General features: G+C 42.4%; 2 protein-coding genes across 3 annotated transcripts in view; one reads left to right on the top strand and one right to left on the bottom strand.

Annotated features, from left to right (window-relative positions):
• The window catches only part of UBAC2 (UBA domain containing 2), an 88326-nt gene that overhangs the window by 32747 nt on the left and 36243 nt on the right, over nt 1–19336 (top strand). The window lies entirely within an intron of this gene.
• On the bottom strand, nt 1767–13816 carry LOC116486261 (G-protein coupled receptor 183-like). The gene is made up of 2 exons (XM_032182349.1): nt 13757–13816; nt 1767–4886 (listed from the first exon to the last, which is right to left on the bottom strand). Coding segments are annotated over exons 1-2 (1107 nt in total). The 5' UTR covers nt 13759–13816; the 3' UTR covers nt 1767–3781.

Below are 19336 nucleotides of genomic sequence, written 5' to 3'. Positions count from 1 at the left end.
CAGCTGTGTCCCTGCTTGGTTAGTGAGCACGTGAACTGGTCTCTGGACAGAGAGTATGGTTTATAGATTAATGTCTTGGGGCAGAGCTTCCAGGTAGACCTGTGCGATGGGCTGATAGTAGCCAGCAGCTCAACACCCACGCTTCTGCTTGCTCACTCCTTCCTCTCTGGCTGGATGGAGAAGAGAATAGGAGGAGTAAAAGCGAGAAAACTCATGGGTGGAGATGAAGACAGTTTAACAGGTGAGAAAGAAAAACACGTGCAATGCACAAGCAGTTGCTCACCACCTCCTCCGAGCAGACTGATATCCAGCCAGCCCCTGAGCAGTGGACACCTTGGAAAGGAAAACACCCTGCCCCTTTTTTCCCCTACTTTTTCAATATGGTCCTAGATACTTACAGACCATACTATTACCGTGTTGTATATCAACAAATGTGAGATCATCCGAGTCCTACAAGGAAGCAGTACCCATCTGAAGATATCTATGTCTCTTCTGTCAGCTTTCCAGGAGCTTTGAATACTCCAAAAAGAAAGGCTTTGCTTGGCTTCGGTGGGTTTGGTTTCACAACTTAATGAATCTCTCTGTTTGGAAACCCAGAATGCTCCCCTGCTTTCTGTTAGGACTGCTGATCTTCACCTGGATCTAAAATGTTTTCCCTTCACTGCATGAATTTTAGATGTCCCAGGAAATCATTTCTCTCCCATAAGAAATAGCAAAGAGGACTCCGCCTGGACTAACTTAGTGAAGAGGCTTGTGAAATGGTGATTTCTTTCAAGTTGTTTTCCCCATCATGAGCTCCTCTATTTACCCTTGCTTATCTACTGGAATTCGGGAAATGTGGCCTTTCACATGGTCTCATCGAAGTCTTCTCAGCAGCAGCCCTAGCCGTGCACTCCTCAGTCTTGAGATGAAAGGTATTCTATCATTTTGTCATGAGCAGTTTTTAATATCCTGACTGGATGTCACCCTCCAAACAGAGACCAGCCCCTCTTTGTCTGTAGAACTCCAGTCAGGTCCTCATAACGAGTGAGCCACACGAACCTACTTGTCAGCTGCCTGCTTTATCTCTGAAAAGGGTGAGCGAGATCCAGATCTGTACGGCCCAGCCTGTCACACGGAAAAGGTCATCACAAGTTTTCAGCAATGATGGGTCATCATGAAGAAAACTGAGCATCTTGAAGAAAACTGATTGGGAAGAGCTCTAGGTTTCCAGTATTACCATCCTCCCTTGCTCCCATGCAGCAGCTTCTTACCACCTCCCTGGTGATGGCTACCAGCCCCACAGCACAACTGGGAGAAGAGCTAAGACAGATGCTCTCTAAGCTGTTTTAAAGCCGTGTCCCGGGCCAGCTGAAACCACCACCACTACTTTTGGCAGTTTCAGATAAGCACTCTTGAAAGAGTCTCCTCGCTGATAGGAGCTTGCACGAGCTGTGAGTGCTGGCAAGCAGCGAGGGGAAGCAGTGGCATCAGCTGCCCCAGCCATAAATCGTCACTGTCTTTGTCTTCAGGACTGCTCAGGAAGCTGAGCTTATCATGGCTTTTAAAGATCTTTATTTTATTGTTTTGTTCAGTGTGTGAGAAATAGTAAAATAAGGAGAAAAAAGCTTTTTTTTTTTTTCAAACTGGTAGCTAACCGGAACAAAGCACTTCAGCAAAAGCAGTATTTTGATTTGAAGTTAGCTGTTTGTTTTCAAATTCACATCAATGTTCTCCAAGTCTAGACTTGAAAATAACACAATGACTAACATGAGGAAACAGGGACAGGGAAACTCAAGATTTTCAGCAGAGACCTTCATTTCCACGTAAAAGTGAATAAATACTTGCATTATGGGGTGCTGTGATACATATTTGAGTTACATACAAATAGTTAAAAGATAACTTCTTGCCTTTAAAGTTTTATAATCACAGATGAAATGCAGACCAAAAGTAAAAAAAAAAAAAAAAAAAAAAAAAAGACAAAACATTAATAGACTGAAAAGAGTTTGTAATGGTGTGATGTTAATAATACACATATTTTATTTCTACAACTTCTAGGCAACCATGACCAGTCTTCCTGTGGTTTTATCAGGTTATCATTTATTTGCTCCTATAGCAACAAATTCTTAAATAATATTTTCCAATAGTTCATTAAAAAAGCCGACAAGAACAGAGCTGCTAGAGCATACAGAATTAAGCAGAACTTCTGCTGAAAACAAATTTTCTTGCTCCACTTTCCTGTGGCTGCATAGTGTCTTTTGTAACTAGAAACTCAATTTTGACAGTGTAAGTGGCCTGAAATACAGGGTCTTTTGCACTTTCTCTCCCATTATAAAGTAATTACTAATAACGTTTCCATGCTGCTGTTCAGATTTGACCCTTCCATGTTTGCAGGTAGGTGGAGGTCAACACCTAAGGAAGGAATTTCAGAGATGACAATCGTAACGTGCTCTGATGACTTTCCAGTACAATCTCAATGCTGGAGAGATACAGCTGCAATAAATATCATTTATTCTGACATCTGGCATAGCTTTTACCGGTAATTATCGGGCATTTTTTAGCTTTCCTTTTTCATCACATGGCGCAATTACCAGGTTGTGTTGGTATATTAATAAGACAGCAGACAAAAGAAAAGACGTGTGGGCCAGGAATAACGCAGGGAAGGAAACTGTCCCGTTACGGAAGGGCACGACAGCAGGAACCCAAAACCTGCATCCTGGATGTATCTTGGTAGTCAGCCAGCTCCAGGAGGACGTGTTTAACTCATTTGGTCTTTCCTCTGGCACCATTTCAGTGTGCCCAAATGGATTCCGGACGTGCTCTGTGAGGGCTTGGTGGGAAAGCTCGTCCTTTCCCAGCCCTTCCTGCTGTTACCATTTATTGAGCTCAGGTTAACAGGTTGCCTTGTGTCCGTGTCTGGCTTCAGCAGAAGTTTTGAAGAACCGTGTAGCAACGTTCTTTTAACCAAACCACTGTAGTTTTCATATTTTAGTCTCTAGCATCACCTTATTTTATGTGTGCTTATAAATAATTAATATACAACTTTGAAACTCTGTAATACACACCAGAAAGAAAAGTTTTCCTTCAGAAAAAGGGTTTGAGAGATAATACACCTTGAAAAGATGAGGGATTTAACATATGGGAGATATTTAATATTGGGAAGAACCAAAGAGTTCATTAATTTTTCATCTATTATATTTGACAATAGTATCTCTGTGGATTTTCCATTAAGACATACATGCTCCAGGTACTACAAAATACAGTTTTACCTCCAAGGGACTATAAACTAAGCACTAGAGATAGTCAGACTGTACAGAAGTTGTCTGTTTTATCTGGAAGTTTGATTCCTTTGCTTGTGTGGTGGAGATAACAAAACCATTGCAGAAATTGGAGCTCAGCTAGGAGCCTTGCAATTTTCAGACGTGCTAGTTGTAGTCACTCTAGATGGTTTGATCTATTTTTGGTTTGATCCTTTCTCAGACATACAGTTAAGCTGACTCAAGTCTTTGCTCGATTTAATAACATCCAGGAGTACGTATGTGCAGTGTGGAATTTGGACATTCACAATGGTGTGCGTTTCCTGGAAAAAGTAATGAGATCAGTCAAAAGGACGGAGCTAGGAAATCGTAGCTTCGAGTTTTCCTGCTGTCCTGTGATCATTCTTTCTCAGTCTAACACCATTCCTTGATTTCCTGACGGTCTGAGAAACGGAGTATTCCTTAAGCTGCTGTACAGGGAACACAGAGATTTTGATGTGAACCCAGCGTTTGTAAGCCTGCTTCACCGCAGTGCACTCCAGACTTTATTTTTCAGGTAACTTCCCATTGGCGGATTTTGCAAGTACCATCATTTGTGTTTCTCCCACGTCCCGTGAGCTTTCTTCGTGGTGGGACCTGACGGCGCTCGAAATCGATACGCTCACTTGTCGCCTCAGTATTTTCAGTACAGTTCTTTTGTATCCTTTGCAGGCGAAGAAATAGATGAAAGGGTCTAGGCAGCAGTTAAAATTCATCAGAAACACAGTATAATGGAGCGACTTCTGGAAAATTTGCTCTTCGCTGCACTCGGGTTGGTGCTGAAGCTTCTTAATCATGTGCTGTATGATTGCAACGTGGTAAGGGGTAAAGCAGATGACAAACACTATAATTACAAATACGATGGTGTTGATGGCTTTTTTGTTTATCCCTGATTTTTCAGTCAGTGGATTTTCCTTGGCTGTTTGAAAAAGCTTGCAGCTAATTTGAGAGTAACAAAAGAGTATAATTCCAAGGGGAATAAGGTACCCTACTAAACAGGCAGCGAGAAGTATAAATGGTAGATGGGCTATTTTTTCAAAGTTTGGATATTCCATGCATGTAGTCCTTTCATTTTCTTCCTGTGTCATGGGTTGTATAAGTAACGGGAAAGTCTGGCTGAATACAAGAAACCAGATAAACACACAAATACCCTTGGCATATTTAATCCTTCTGATCTTGTATCGGAAGGGGTGGACGACAGCAAAAAACCTGTCGATGCTCAGAAATGTCATGAAGTTTACACCTGCGTAAGTGTTGATGTAAAACAAGAGAGCAGTTATTCGACATAAAGCTTCTCCAAAAGGCCAGTGGAAACCCAGGGCGTAGTAGGCTATCCTCGTGGGCAAGGCGATACAAAACAGCAGGTCTGATAAGACGAGGTTTGTTGAGTAGAGAGTAGTAGAATTGATCTTCTTTCTGTTTTTGAAAATGACCGTGAGGGCGATTGTGTTTCCAAGCACTCCGAAAATCAAGATGAGGCTGTAGAAGACGGACAGGAGTATCCTGGCTGTATCTTTGTGTTCGTATAAGTCACAGGTAGAGCTGTTGGTCTGAGAAGTGGTGGAAGTGTCCATTTCTGCAACCGCTGTTTTTGCAGGAAGCTCAGTAGACCTAACGTGAAAAAACACAAGGGGACATTTTGTAATATGTGTAGATAAACTCCTTCTGCAAAACAACGGTCAACCCGCATTGCAAAAAGCAAGATACTAAAAAACTGAAATGAAACTTCATTGTGGTGAAAGACTTTCAAGCCTCTTTCCAAAAACAAACAAACAAACAGATGGCTCTGTCTGGCTTTTCTATTTCCATCCCCATGCCTTCTCTCCTGAAAAAAAATGAGACAAGGGGCAAAGTAATGCACCAGGGATGCCGTATACTTAGAAAGCGAAGCTTACAGGCAGATGGGCAGGAGGTGGGTGGCTGTTCACAGCAATCTGAGAGGAAAAGGGAGCCTCAAGATACCACGTGATAAAAGAGCATATGATGTCCCCAAGGGTCAGTCAAGCAGACAAAATCTTTGAAATGTGTCGCTGTTAATTTTTAGGTAGTTTTTATTTCTAAGGATTCACTTTGTGATGGTTTAACTTGTTTGGAGAAATATTTTTTTTCAGCATTCCTGCTTATCATACTGGCATAATAATTCAGCCTGTTTAATGCTAGTGCGAAGAATTGGCTTTTGCAGTCTAATTCAAATATTGTTTATATACATCAGTGGATAAGGCTACTACTTCAGTCTCTTACTAATCATGCTGCAAAAGAGATAAATCGCAGGTAAAGTATTTCACGTGTCCTGATTTAGTGCATTTTGGAAATTGTTTAACCTGAATGGTCGAAAATGGCACGGAAGAAATGCAAAGTGGCAGTGACTTGGGGGACTTCCAATAAAAAAAATGAGTTAGCAGAATTTAGAAACAGAAAGGATCCTGTCCTGTTTGTGTTGCCTCCAGTGCAGAATATTTTCGGTTGTGTTGTTATACCTCACGGTTGCACAGCGTAAGCATAAATGGCAGAAAGGATGGGGCATCTAATGTTACTCCTTCAGCAGCTGTTCTGCAAAGCATTACCTAAAGTCTGAAGAATTTAGCTCACAAATCACAGGGAGAACTCTGTTGTTGATTAGTACCATCCTTAAAGTATCTGTCATGTTTATGGTTTTCCTTCTTAGCTGTTCCTCACTGAAACCGTTGCTTGGGTATCTGATCACTGTGAGTTCATATATAAAAGACATGTTGCGGTTGGTTTATGTGGCAAGGTTTTGGTAGTGGGGGGCTGCAGGGGTGGCCTCTGTGAGCAGAGCCCAGCAGCTGCCCCATGGCAGGTCAGAGCAGGCTGTCCCCCTGCAGCCCATGGGTCCCACATGGAGCAGATCTCCACGCTGCAGCCCCCCCATGGGTGGAGGAGCCCCCGGTGGAGCAGGTGGCTGTGGCCTGGAGGAGGCTGCGGCCCATGGAGAGCCCCCGCAGGAGCAGGCCCCGGGCCGGAGCTGCAGCCCGTGGAGAGGAGCCCATGCAGGAGCAGGGGGCTGGGGGGAGCTGCCACCCACCCATGGGGGACCCGTGCTGGAGCAGTTTGCTCCTGGGGGATGGATGGATGGACCCCGTGGTACAGGCCCATATCTGGAGCAGTTCTTGAGGAGCTGCTGCCTGTGGGCAGCCCAGGGGCAGGGAGTGGTCATAAAGGAGCAGCAGAGATGAAGCATCAGGGCCTGACCACAGCCCCCATTCCCCTGCACTGTTTGGAGGGAGGAGACAGGAGAGGGTGATTAGGGAGAAAGGTGTTCGTAGTTTTGCTTTTTTGTTTCTCCTCTCTCTAGCTTGTTAGTAATAGGTCATAAATTACATTAATCTCCCTATGCTGAGTGTGTTTTGTCCATGACGATAATTGTTGAGTGATCTCCTTGTTCTTATCTCACCCCTTGAGCCCTTTTCATCATCTTTTTTTTCTCCTCCTTTCCCTTTGAGGAGGGAGAGTGGGAGAGCAGTTGTGGTAGAGCTCAGCTGCCTGGCTGAGTAAAACCACCACACGCTTCCCACTCCTTTGACTGTGAAGTGTGGTTGTATCTGTCAGTCCTTGCTGGAGAGACTGCATGTGAAAAGAAGTGAGGTGATTTTATTCCCTGTGCCCTCCAGAAGACCTGTAGGAAAGCTTCCAATAGCCAACCAGGCACACTGTGTATGTGTTCACACGCTGATGTAAGAAGGTGATCACCGGGAGAATATTCTTGCGAAAGTCTTTCAACATCACTGCTGCAAGCACCATCGCTTCAGAATTATACAATGCTCTATTTGTGCAGTTATATATGTATATAAAATAATCTTATGTACAGTCTTGGATGCTCTCAGCAATCACTCTAATTGGTCCTTTTGAAAATCTTCAGACCGCTTGTGTCTGTATGACTGTAACGTGTCGGTATTTCTGCAGATATTAAATATTAGTACCAGTTTTGTTATCAGACATCTTTGCCATCTGGATGACTCATACAAACTGTCAGCCTGTGTGTCTGCACTTATATGGATTAAAGTAGCAGTCAAAACAAGATTGCTTCTGCTTTAATGCAGAATATCTGGAGATAAAAGCTGTTGTAAACTGATTTTTACATCCATCTGATATCTTTAATTAAAGCATCTAGGTTATTTCTGAGGATCTGCCTTTCAATGCACAATATTTGCAAACAACTACAACCTGCTGTACCTTAAAGAAGTCTTTCTAGAAAACACTTCTCCTTTTAACATGTTTTAAGCTATACCTTTTATAAAGTATCAATTGCCTTTTTATTTACTTGTGGAGGCACTGAAAGGTTAGTATCTTCTTTCACGTTTTGATGAGATTTATTTCAGGTTGTTCACAGTTAATTTACCTGCAGCACGTATTATAACCCAGTTTGATCAGACTTCTGCCTAAGTTAGCAGGGGTATGTAAGGTTCCCTGTAAACACTAAAGCTGCAGATAATGGATGATGGATCTCAAATTCCTGATTTTTGTGTAACTGTAGACTCCATGTATTAAGATACATGAGTAAGTTATATTACATGTGATTAAGGAAGAAATTTAGCATCCAAATAATATACCAAGTCTATACACTAGCTATATCAAGTCTTGTAGAGGCTGTAGGAAAAAACAGGTGAGTGATTTCCGACCGATAATGTGCAGTGTTCTGATTCTTAAGATACCAGGGAAGCACGTAGCATGTGTCAAGAGATGTGGAGACTGCATTTGGGGTTGGGAGTTAAATCTGATCTGGGAGCACTGTGGCTTGAATACAGGAATTGAATTGGTAGAAATCAGCTCTGTAGCTGTTGTACAGATTTAGGAATGTCTGGGATGTCTCAGAGTGTGTCTTCCATGTAGAAGCATGTAGCATGGTTCATTTTACTTAAGTGTGTAACAGGCTGCTTTTTGCAGAAAATGTCGTGTGGTTTGTTCTGTCTCTCTTATTTGTGTGTTTCTGATTACTCGTTCAGACTCCCAGCATGACATCTGTCTTCTACCCATGTCTTCCTTGAAATCTAGGTAAAATCATTTCTTAAACATAGCAAAGAAAAAATATCTAAGATTTATGATAAGCAGCTCTACAGCAGTGACTACCTACAGCATATTCATGGCATAGTTTTATTTCCTGTTTGCTGTAATGTGATAGTTTTTGTTCATAAATAATATTGAAATATTATATTGAAAAGGAGTCCAGCTAGGAGAGAGCTGGTGCCTATCCATGGTGCTAGCACGGCCATACGTAGGGGGTGGCTCACTCGAGCAGCTCTTCCCCTTTTCCCATCCTTCCCCACTCAACACAAGGCAAGTTCAGGTACGTTCCTGGTTCCTAAGGAAGTTCCCTAGTCGCACGGTGAGACAGACTGGCCACAAACAGATGAGAAGAAAGCCAGAGAACCACGGCTGGTGCACTTCCAGGTCAGCGCGCACGTCATTGCTCCTTGGAAGAGGATGTCAGCAGGCTCCTCGGCTTGCTGTGGGAGTCAGCCCTGGGCAGGGATTCCCTCTGATCCTCTGCTATCCCCAAAATACTTTGCCTGCTGAAGTAGGGCGCACGTTTTACAATACTGGAGATGAGTACTGGTGTTCAGTTTGTATGTAGTTAACGTGGGGGCATTTTCAAGCAGTCACTGTGATGTCTGGCTGCTACATTTCCTGAAATATAGTTCATATTTTTAAAACCAGTTGAGATACTCTATCTGCCTTGGGGCTCAAACAGATGATAAAGTCGCTGCCATATCACAATTTAACGTACATCAGCTGACCTATGGTAACTTCTTGGTACATCTGAGCTCTCGTTGTTGGATGAACTCCATTTCACCTCAGCAGGCATTTCAGCTTTTCTTGTCAATCTTGAACCAGGCTGCTTTTAAAATGGTAATTTCTTCCTGAAAGGTGTCTAGACTATTAAGTAAAACAAGATAGTTTTTGAGTTGTATTCCTTGTGTCAGGTTGCTATTTATTACTTGGCAGCAAGCCTTAGCAATCAGTCTATTATACATACACAGCGTATGTCACACTCCACAAAGTGTATCTGAAAAAAACAGCAGCAGCCCTAACTTGGGTACTGCCTGCATTTTTTGCATTCCTAGAGCAAAAGTGGAGAAGGTTTCCTCCCTACTGCTGCAAACCTCGGACCAGCTGAGCAGGGCAGTGACTTCTTACTGATTTTAGTGAGCTGTGTGCCCTACAACCCTACGAGGACATGGCTGTGCACTGTCATGAATGCAGACACACCACTGAAGCTCACCTTTGGAGTCACTGCCAGAGCATTTGCTCTTCTCTGTTGACAGATTAAACACCCCTCTCCAGTGGCTTACGGGGTTTATTTATGATATTATTTTGAAGTATATATTTGGAGGGGAAAAAAGAATCAGTAATTTACCAATTTAATAATTTTAGAAAATATTTTAGAAAATATTGCCACAGTTTTGGGCAGAGGTACATAAGAAAATCTAAGGCATAAAGTTTTTAACTTTCCTGTCTTTATATGATATTGTAAAGAAGGTTATGTAGGTTTTTAGTTTTTTCTGAGGCTGCAGACATGCAGTCCTCGATGACACTGATCCAGCTCTAGTGCAGAGAGACCACTTACTCATTTAATGTGATCTCCCATGTAATCCAGGTCATGTTAGTGTTTTAGCTGTTTGTGTATGGATTCCGCTGTCCTGATTCACAGCATGTTTTCCACAAGGGTATTTGGTCTTGACTTGGGGATCTAGAGAGGGAGAATTAGCCCTTTGTATTGGAGCGTTGTTTAGTCAACCTCCCTGTCAAAAATGTGGGTGTCTCTTATTTTACTCCCAAATCAATTTGCAGATGCTGTTTTTGTTGAGCCTTTCCTCTTAGAATAAAGCCTGCTTGAGCAAATAGCCCCTGTCCGCCCGCAGAGGTGTTTATACAGCCTCGGTGTTTTGGCAATTCAAGGTGAGCCTCTCAGATGTCTCACCGTAAGGCAAAATAATCTGGGACTTCTGCTCCAACTCCAGTTCAGTCCGCTACAAGAGATGGGGTTCCAGGTGTCCTCAGCACTGTGCCCCTGCTTTTTCTGCCCTGTGGGTTAGAACTGGGGAGTCCTTCCCCAATTCACTACGTCTGTCCTAGGGTAACTCCAGTCTGTGGGCATGGCCACGGTCCTCTGCCTCTGCCTGGGAGAGTTTCACATTAATATTATGCCCAGGCTTACAACCAGTGTGCCTTGTGCCTTCCTGTTCTGTCACTTGCCACTTCCAAGTTTTTTAGCACTGTATTTGCTTGCTGGTCATCGATAAAATATGTTGACATACACCCACCCAGCAATGTTTTTTTTGATGGCCAATTACTTGATGAGATTTGTTAGCTAGCTGGCTTTTAATCCGTTCTCTGTGGTTGCTTGATGTTTTACAGCCATAATATCTACTCAGAAAAAAATCACAGTACCAGGTCAAGCTGCTTATAAAATCTATAGTGTGTTAAATCTGTGCAGGTGCCTTTGTCAGCTGGAGAAGGAAATTAAGTTCTTTTAGGAGATCGGTTTTCTGTGAAAATGTTTGACTGGCGTTAGTTATTTGTTTTACATCTGTAAAACAAAGCACAGTACACAAGAGCCCAGCTCAGGGTAGACTTCCCACAGTGAAGGGTGTTTGATGAATGGAAATGGCTCGCGTCTGGATGTACGTCATCCAAAGCCCGGGTTCTCTGAGCTGTGTCTGTACGATGGCCTTTGCACGTAGGGTACCAGTGTTGCATGTATTCAACTACTAAAGGGCATAAACCTAAGCTATGAGCTGGCAACTGTAGCATTAAAAACTTAGATTACGTGGTTTAAATTGTAAATTTAAATTATAGATTTGTGTACGAATATCTAAGGGAGGGTGTTAAGAAGATGGAGCCGGTCTCTTTTCAGCTGCGCCCAGCGAGAGGACGAGAGGCAGCGGGCACAGACTGAAGCACAGGAGGTTCATTCTCATTATGAGAGGGCACTTCTGCACGGTGAGGCTGACAGAGCACTGGCACAGGCTGCCCAGAGAGGTTGTGGGGTCTCCTTCCCTGGAGATACTCACAACCCTCCTGGCTGCCATCCTGTGCAGTGTGCTCTAGGTGATCCTGCTTGGCAGGGGGGTTCTGCAGAGGTCCCTGCCAACCTCAGCCATTCTGTGAAATGATGTGCAAGCAGTGCTACAAAGCTGTCTCTCTCTAAACTAAGTGAGTTTTCCTCCTGTTATCATCTCCTACTTTTGGTATAGGAACGCCATCTGGTTTTTGTTTGTTTTTGTTTTTAGCAAGAGAGAGAATATATAAAATACTTTAACTGCATATTGTAGCCTAATGTATTACTTTTGACCAGTAAGATTTACTGGCTGAAACTCTAACTTAACGTACACGTGGTCTTCACTGCAGTGTCAGTTTTGTGAAGCAAACCCTTCAGAAAAGGGTTTGCTTCAGCTAAGTTACGTTCATTAAGAAGCGTGCCTGCTAAGTTGCATTGTAGAAAGCTTTGTTAAAATGGGAAGGCTGATATACCTAAGAAAGCTGCACGTACCTAGACATGCATTACCAGCTTGGGAACTACACGTGGTTAATAAAAGCTGAGGCAAGAGACAGGCGTGTCCTGAAGCTTCCTGTTTCTTTCTAATGCTGTAACCCTCACGTTCTTGTAGTGCATTACGTTAATTTACAGTTTTCAGAGCTGTTGAGTTTTGTGTCCAAAATTGCAACGAGTAAGCCTGATGATTGAATCCACAGGTCACCACCCATGGCTAATTTTGGTGAGATAGTTTCCAGTCTAGTGCTTTTATTCTTTCATAGTATAAACCCAAATTTGAGAATCCAAAGTGTGCATTGCACCAATTAAATTCTCTTAATGATGGCTATGAAGAATTAAAATATTCTTTAAACGTCTCTAACAGAATTTGCGGATGCAGACTGTATGGGATCTTTATTGTTCAGCTTTTATCTACTACTCTTTCACAAAGTTGCATGATAATTACTTTTTGTGTCCCAAAATAATAAAAGTTACGGTAAAGTAAGTGAAGTGGAAATAAAGTTGGGTTGAAATGCTGCATAGTTAGTTAAAGGAAAAGTGGAAGATGTGTATGTCTCTAGCTCTTATCTGTTGGATCTGTCTTTCCCAATGTGATCCCTGCTATGAAAGTGTGAGAATTATCCAACCTAAATCATATTTTCCAAAGATGCATGTTAATGTGAAGAGCTCATGCTGAGAAAATTAACCTCCCTTCAGTTTACTTGCTTAAGTCTATTTAATGTAAAACAGAGAGAGCCTAAAAAATAGCAAATAAGCAAGAGAAAAACCTGAGCCACAAGTACATTTCTGCAAGTAGAAGGAAAGAAAGGTCAAAAAAAAATAAATAAAAGGAATTCGTATCATAGGAACTAGAAAAAATGTACACCTTTTTTTTTTTTTCTGCCCAGATGATATGGAACCTATGCAAGTATAGTCTTAATTTTAGGGATTAAAACTTCATGACTTTAGTTTAAATTTATTATTTGTTGCGTGTGTACATACTCCTCAGTCTCTGAGGAGAAAGAGATGGGATTTGAGGTGTTAAAGACTAATTGCCTGGTAAGTCTTCAGTCCCCTTGTCTCTGTTCAGGAGGAGCCATGGAAATGCTAGGCAGACATGCTGTGCTTAGGGGCATGCATGCCACCTCTGTGTTTTATTATAAATAATAGTTGAGTCGCTGCCTGTTGAGCAGTCCATCTTGTTTTGCCAATATTACATAAAAATATATCCTGTTTAATAGGAGGGTGTATAAAAATTGGATCACTTGTAATATTCCTTTGTCTTTGTGGCATGAAGATCAGTAATAGGGAGAAATCTAGTTGGTGATTGCAGTTCAGGAAAAGAATGCCTTCTGAAAACTTGGAAAGAAACATGTGTCAGAAGGTGAGAGAGGAATTAGCTCATAAAATTTAGGATTTCTAAAATATTCTGCTGCACTATTCAGACAGGAGAAGAGTGACTGAGAGCTCTTGAGCAGAGAATAAAGACAAGTAGCGCGTATGAATGAGCAGGCTGTGCATTCACTGCCATAGGACAGATTTGTTTTAAGGCTTTCTCCTAGTATTAAAGTATTTTGCAAGGTTCAGTGAATGACTAAAGAACTGCAGTGTTTCACTTAATACTTGAACAGTAGTTATTTTGCGTTAGTATCATTTAAATTACTTTGTGAATGACTGAAAAAAGCTAAGATAATGCGGTATCAAACATTTTCTGATTGTCAAAATTATTAGAAATGTTATTATAAGAAATCAGTTTTATAAGAAAACATTTGAAATAACTTGCTGATGTTGTGGATCATCTGGCATTTAAATAAGAAATAACAAGTAGCATATTAATATGGCAGTGTAAAATGTTACAGAATTTATTCTACAAGCCTTGTCTCTCCTACTACATGAACATATTCATAATAAGGCAATAAAGAAATCATCTTTCTGGAGTTGTTTGCTGTTCAGTGAAAAACGAAAAAAGTTATTTCTTGTCTGTACTTACATATCCGTGGCTTCTTAGATCCTCTGAGCAGCTAAGGGCATTAGCAGGATGGCTTGACTGTGAAAGTTTACCCTTGCACATTGTTTTCAAGACTGATTACGTGAGTCTCTTTAGTGGGAGGGGTAGACTTTTTTTTTTTTTCATGTGCTTAAAAAAAAACCTTGTTTGTATGCTGGTCCTGATTTGCTGCCTACAGTTTTATGGGATGTGAAAGCATCTATTTTTAATTCTTTTGCAATTAGTCTGTTCAAAGAGAGTAATTAGAAAACGCCTCCCCCCCGCCACAAGCAACGCCTTACTGACTTTGACTTTCATAGAGGGACTTTACCCAGAGGTTTTCTTGACGAATTATTGACGAACCAAAAAATCCTGAGTGAAGAACGTTGTTTATATTACGTCTGCATTAAAAAAAAAAATAAAAGGAAAATCAATAACCCACAACACTAAAGCTTATTTCGGAGCACAGAGTCGTATGATGGGTACAGGCTTTAAAATCGCTTCTTACTGATCAGATCTGAGACAGCATGAGAAAACCTCAGGCGTGGGGCACGCTGATACGCTGTGCAAAAACAGCCATCTCGACAGCCCCTGTGCCTTCCCAGCAGTGTTTTAGGACCGTAATGATGAGGCTGTGCAGAAACGCCCTGTGAAAGTTTGTGAGGGAGCTGAGGAGCCTGGTTGGTGCTAGAGAGCAGTGGGGATGTGTGACTTGGTAAGCTTATTGCGTTTTGAGCAAGGGTACTAATTGTAGTAAGACACTCACGTGGCATGCACGTTAAAATGAATAAACAGCTCTTAAAACACGCGTCGGGTTCTGCTAAAATGACATCGGTAGGTATAGGTGGGAATGGGAAAGGGATGGGATGTCAGATCGTGGGGTAAGCTGTAGGCACCTGCAGCAACCTTGTTTCTGGGTAAGGAGCCTTGATCTGACAGTGAAACCGTGTTTGCTGCAAAGGTTATGGAGATCAGAGATAGCTGGAAAGCCCTGCCATTTGCTGTCAGAGGCGGTGGCTGAGTGGTACGTGGGATTTTCCCCACAAATTCATACTGATCGCTCATGCCTGTGACAGGCAGTTTATCTTGCAAGTGGCCTCATTTTAGTGGCCTGATTCTCAAAAATGAGCAAGTAGGCGTGACCGTGCCGGTCTTGGCGGGTCCAACGTATGCAGAGGTGGGATGCTTTTGGGGACAGCTCGGGCGCTGCTCACAGGGCGAGCTGGTGACACTGCCACGCTGGAGTGTGCGGCGACAGGACCTCGTCTGCCTCGTCAGGAAGCCTGAAGTAAATGCAGGGTTTGTGACACAGTTCAGCTTCACTGAACATATCTCATCTCACAGGAAATATCCTCTCTGTAGGGGAATGAAACAGAGCCTTACCAGTTACTCCCGTGCTTGCTTGGAGCTCGTAGGGGGCACCACACCGTGGTTTTCTGTGGGCACGGCGTGGTGCTCCTCAGGTGGCAGGGAGCTGAAGTGCCTGGTGTAAAATTCCCTGCTCCGCAGTTGTTGTGGGCATCTGTCCTCCAACACCACGCTCAGAAAGTCTGTGCGAAAACTTAACTTGGCTTATTGTAAAGCTTTTCTCTATTGTTTTCAAATTATTTGAAAATTATTTAGCTTCGTCAGAGAATAAAATTTCTTGAAATGAAGCAATGAGACTTTACTTTTCAAAGGGAAATTACAGAGGGAACTTGCTTCATCTGTACACAGAGTCATACTGCAGTGTGGTTCCCTGTCCAGCAGCAAAAATATGTGGTCGAAATGAGAAATTTCTAGATACAAAGGCAGTTGTAGTCTGGGCTTAGGGGCTGACATTAATATCACAACTTCATATTAAAGGAAATGATCATTTCAGAATAGCTGTAGCATTATGAAAATAATACCAAAATGCTTTTCCTGCGCCGATCTGATAAAATACTACTTTTCTTTGACTAATATGCACTACTAGATTGTACCCTTGGAGCTACACTGGTACATCAGCCACCCATCCAGCCCAGCCTCACAGGATGTTAACTGCTTGATCTGAATGATACAGATTGCATTCCTCTCCACCGTTTCTCTTTCTAGCTGCTTGGTTGTTGTCTCACACTACTGCTGTTTCTCCAGCATCTGCCCATCCCAGAATTTGAAGATTTAAACCCCAAAAAGTGACGTCTGTCAAAAAGGGTGATTTGTTTGTGTTTACCTTTGGGATGCAGACTTCTACTGTTTTGCTTTTGGCATGCAAGGAGCGTAACATGTAAATTAGTAAACTAATTTGTGACTTTCAGAGATGGTTACATCAAAGCAGTGCAGTTAATATTTTGACCACCGTGTTATGATGCCAATGATAATTTATTTTTCTGTCTGCTTGCTTAGTCCCTACTGTATTTGAGCAGTTCATAAAAGGGATTGAATTTAGCCTTACAATTCTAGATGTAGAGAGCTACTGCGCCAGGTAAGAAGTGACTTCTGAAATTTATGCAGGGTTTTTATGGATCAACCAGAAAATGAATCCAGACAGCCTGAGTCCCAGTTCAGTTTCTTATCTGCAAAACTTCCCTTCCTTCCAAAACTAACTTTTTTTTTTTTTTTTTTTTAAAGTCTTGGAGAGAGCTCAGGTGTCTTGAACTAATGTCTGGCTGAACCCAGCCCTTTTGTGGACAAATGTTATTTTTCAAGTGACTTGAATTTGAGGAACAGCAAGTGATGACTCCTCAGTGAGTCACAGTCTTACTGTCTGCTCTCCAGTGGCCAAATAAATTGTGTTAGGTTAAACTGGAGAAATGAGATGTTGCTAAGCACCCAAGACCGATGAACTTGTGACACTTAAAATTTTCAATATAGCTGTTCAACTGTTCTTCCTCAGCAAAATACCCATCCGAACCCCTTCAGTGTATTCCCATGCCTCCACGTGCCTTCTGCCTCCCTTCAAGCTCTGTCCCAGACTTAGTCCAAGGTGAGATTCTCAGGGAGACCCTGCCTTTTAGAAAGGTGCAAGCTCCTCTTCCTTGCTGCACTCCGACTTTGGGTAATGCTGTCAGTCACGAAAGCAGATCTACCTGGTAAGCTGTCACCGTCAGTCACTTGGACCGCTTGCTGCAAATAGCTGATGCAAAGCTGCTGCTGTCAGCGGGTAAGCACAGGTACAGAGCTGGGTAACACATCTTTGACGTTATTAAGGACGGTGGTTGTTGCTGTGATGTTATTCTTGATTAGGGTACAGGGTTTGGTGAGCCATGGCTATACCTATCTGTTTCATCAGTATCACCCCCAAAATGGTTGGTTTGGGCCTTCACAGGAATGGCAGTGTGCTACCCACGTATTAAAGAATAGACAAGGATCGTGACTTTTTTTTTTTCTTTATCCTTGTGGTGCTATAAGCTGTATAAGTCTTTGGTAGTCTGCAAAAATTGCTTTCACAAAGGCTGTCTATTGAGAATACCTCACTGAAGAAGCTTTATGTTGCGTATTGTAGCAGGCTGCTGGTATAGAAGTGATCACGTACCCTAGGTCAGCCAGCAGATAGCTGAACAGGACAACAGAGAACATTTCTGTGAAAGAGTAGCAGATGTTATCTTAGGCTTTGCAAAACAAAGGTTGAGAGGCGATGATGATGAACTGATCTTTGTAGAAGGAGCTAAAGAACAATGTTAGCATCTTGTTAGCGGTAAACAAATCGCAAGCAAAATTGGAAGAAAGCTTCTAGCCTGCAGAAAAGGAAGGTTCTGGGTTATCTTGCTGATGGGAAGGGAGGGAAAAGAAAGTGACACTGGTCTAAAATGGAACTGAGCAGTTTATGGAATAAATTGTTAGATAGTTTTGGCATTAAAAATTAAAGCTTTTTTGTAGGAGCAGTAGATGGCTGACTTTTATCTTCACAAAGGGACTGTAAACTGATCTGTTGGTTGGTCGCATGTTTTAGTGAACCCAAAGTTGTAGTGAATCTGTTAACATGTCCGTGGAAAGGAGGAAACTTTATTTTCTCCTCAAGATGTACATTCGCCAAGGGTTGTGACTTGGTTGTCTTGTTAGTTGTTTTCTTTTTCTTTTTTTTTTTTTTTTATATTAATCTTTTTTACATACAGGAGTACTGGGTAACATACCCTACTGTTTCTGCTGGTGTGAAGAAGCTTCAGGCACTGGGGCGTCCTGCTCACGTCTAGCAAGAAGGTTGGGTACAACAGATGGTTGCTTGTAGTCCTGGCCTCCATCAGTTAGAGGATCACAGCTGTCAAGGGCTGTCATATTTCAGGGAGTTACCTGCTTTTAAGGAATGTTTTTTGAGGCTGCTTAACATTTTCAGAATAAAGGCTGCCACCTTACGCATCATTTGGCAGTATCTGGACAGCCTGTAGAAATGCAGAGTGCTGAATAAACGTGGTAACTTGAGTTACTGATAAAGCACACTTTTGTAACTGATATTTGCAGCCCCACAAAAATACGTGGTGGTGAATTTGTCGGGCTGATGTTTTTACAAAGAGCTTAAATTATGTGAAGTAAAGAGAAATAACAGCACCGCAGTTAGCAAATGTAGTGAGTCATTCTGAATAAAATAACCGGGTATTTCTGCAAATTTTAATCCCACAGAACTTCCATTGACAGCAGCAGATATTTTTGCAGAAGTAACGTTTAGTTAGCTGCCCGTCTCTTCCTAAGTTTCAGAACACAAAGTTTGTTAGAGATTGTTTCTCTACCAAATTGTTGAAATCTAGCATGCTGTTCAAAATGAGACCATAGTCGTCCTAGGGCCTGCTGTTACAGCAGGCCTTTGAGGTGGACGTGGTGTCCATACAAAGTGTTCAGACTCCAGAATTTAATCTTTCGGGTTTCAGAGTTTTTTGTTTTTTTTGAAAATGTTATTTTCTCACCACCATGACTAAAATTCACTTCCTAAACATGAGGCAGGCATAAACTGAGTTTAGTCAGCATATGTGTCTGTGTCCCTTCTTTGCACGTGAGCATCTCAAGTGTCTGGCAGGAGCCAGTCACGGCACTTGGCAGGGTATGCACCACCTTGTTCCTGGTGGTCCTGTCAGCGTAAGGAACAGAGGGCTGAGGCATGGGGAGAAAGGCAAGGAGAGGAGGAAAAGAAAGTGACGAAACAGAGAGGATTGAAGTAGTCCTTCAATAAAACTAGTCCTTCAATTTACAGTGCGTGTGAGGTGAGTCAACCTTGGCTGGTCACCAGGTGCTCACCATGCTGCTCTTTCTCTCTCTCCCCAGTTCTTCAGCAGGACAGTGGGGAAAATAAAATGGAAAATGTAGCAGATTGAGATGAGGACAGCAAGATTGCTCACCATTTACCATCACAGGTGAAACGGACTCAGCTTGGGAAAGATTAAATTATTACCGATTAAAATTATTCTAGGGTACTGAGAAATAAAAGCAAAACTAAAAGTACCTTCCCCTCAGTCCCTTTCTTCCCCCTCTCAACATCACTCCTGACTCTTCCACCTCCTCCCCCCGAGCAGCACAGGGGAACAAGGAATGGGGGCTGCGGTCAGTCCCTGACACTTTGTCTCAGCCGCTCCTTCACAGGCAGCAGCTCTCCAAGCACGGCTCCCACACGGCTCCATCCCACGGGGTCCATCCATC

This window comes from Aythya fuligula, chromosome 1 (assembly GCF_009819795.1).
Source record: "Aythya fuligula isolate bAytFul2 chromosome 1, bAytFul2.pri, whole genome shotgun sequence".
Taxonomy (NCBI): Eukaryota; Metazoa; Chordata; class Aves; order Anseriformes; family Anatidae; genus Aythya; species Aythya fuligula.
The sequence above is the reverse complement of the archived record's forward strand: the minus strand, read 5'-3'. Positions and strand labels throughout refer to the sequence as shown.